This window comes from Octodon degus, unplaced genomic scaffold, assembly GCF_000260255.1.
Source record: "Octodon degus isolate 3935 unplaced genomic scaffold, OctDeg1.0 scaffold00011, whole genome shotgun sequence".
In the NCBI taxonomy this organism is placed as follows: domain Eukaryota; kingdom Metazoa; phylum Chordata; class Mammalia; order Rodentia; family Octodontidae; genus Octodon; species Octodon degus.
This window is the reverse complement of record NW_004524587.1, coordinates 7,719,456-7,720,870: the sequence shown is the minus strand read 5'-3', so window position 1 is coordinate 7,720,870 and position 1,415 is coordinate 7,719,456. Positions and strand designations below refer to the sequence as shown.

The 1,415-nt window shown below is 44.7% G+C and overlaps 1 protein-coding gene across 1 annotated transcript in view; it reads left to right on the top strand.

Annotated features, from left to right (window-relative positions):
- Positions 1-590: 590 nt before the first annotated feature.
- The window catches only part of Pdpr (pyruvate dehydrogenase phosphatase regulatory subunit), a 36,292-nt gene continuing 35,467 nt past the window's right edge, over positions 591-1,415 (top strand). The window contains exon 1 of the mRNA XM_004625786.2: positions 591-872. Within this exon, the coding sequence (XP_004625843.1) occupies positions 649-872 (224 nt within the window). The 5' untranslated portion in view covers positions 591-648. The remainder of the gene's footprint in view (positions 873-1,415) is intronic.

The following is a 1,415-nucleotide window of genomic DNA, read 5'->3' as shown; positions in this document are numbered from 1 at the left end:
TTTAACATTTATTGTGTGTGTGTGTGTGTGTGTGTGTGTGTGTATGTGTGTGGCCAGCTCAGCCCACCAGGGGGCGCAGCTGGCTGGCATGTGGTGCTGGAGGATTGAACCGCGGTCCCTGTGCTTTGCCAAGCTTGTTCCAAGTAGGTGCTTTAGACCACTGAGCCATCTCTCCAGCCCCCCTATATTTGTTTATTTATTTATTTTTTGCAGTACCAGGGATTGAGTTTTGGACCTTGCACTTGTCAGGCAGGTGCTTATGCTGTTAAGCTATCTCCCTGGCCTACAGCACTGCTATATTTTAAATATTGCCCTAGTTACTCTACCATATTAGCTTCATTTCATTATTTTATTTGTATATTTGTTGCCCCTCTCCCTTCCACACACAAACTTTCAAACATTACCTTTCCTAAAGGCAGAAGGCATCTTTATTGTTCGCTGCTTTATCTATACCTAGCAGAGTATCTGAAACTCAGCACATCCTCAGATGTTTGTCAGTGAATGATTACTCTTCCTTGTTCCTTTTCTCATTAGTCCTGTGCATTGAGTTAAATGGAATCAAATGTGTTTTGATTTCTTTGTCCAGTTTGAGTTCTTGGGATCTCCTTCACTGAGTGAGAGCATATCTCCCGGTTGGTGACAGACGTGATGTTTCACCGGTTCCTGTCGATTATCCGAAGCCAAAGAACCAGCCCAAGATGGCAGAACCAGTGTTTGGCGAGAAGCAGTGCGTCGGCTTCTGAGGCCCATTCTGTTACCCTGCCTGCCCAGGCCGAGGTGGTCATCTGTGGGGGTGGAATCACAGGCACATCTGTGGCCTATCACCTCTCTAAGATGGGGTGGAAGGACATCGTACTTCTGGAGCAGGGGAGGTAAGGACCAGGCTGGACTTGGTTTGTGGCTGTGCTGCACTAGTGGAATGGGCTGCCCTCATTCTCGCTCCTTTCCCTGCTAGTGTCCCAGTCATAAGCACTGTAAGTGTTGCTCAGTAACAGCTCAAGAAGAATCAAGATGAAGGCCAGGGAGATAGCCCTGAGTTCAATCCTGGGTACCGCAAAAAAAAAAAAAAAGGAAAAAGAAAAAAGAATCAAGATGAAATGCCTGGCACTTTAGGAATTGCCTAATGCTCGTGTTTTATGTATTTTAGAGCTGGTAGATATCAGCAAACCATTGCTTTAAAAAGTGTGCATGTGTTACAGTTATCTTGATGTCTTTGTTATAATCATCTAGCAGCATAAACCCTATAGCTTGTGAACAGATACCAAAGTGGCTACAGAATTTGTTACTGTTTTTCATTTATTTGTTTATTTTTGCAGAACCGGGAATTGAACTCAGGCCCTTGCACTTGGCAGGGAAGCGCTTATTCCACTGAGTCATCTCCCTGGCCCCTCTGTTTTTCATTTAATTAAAACCAA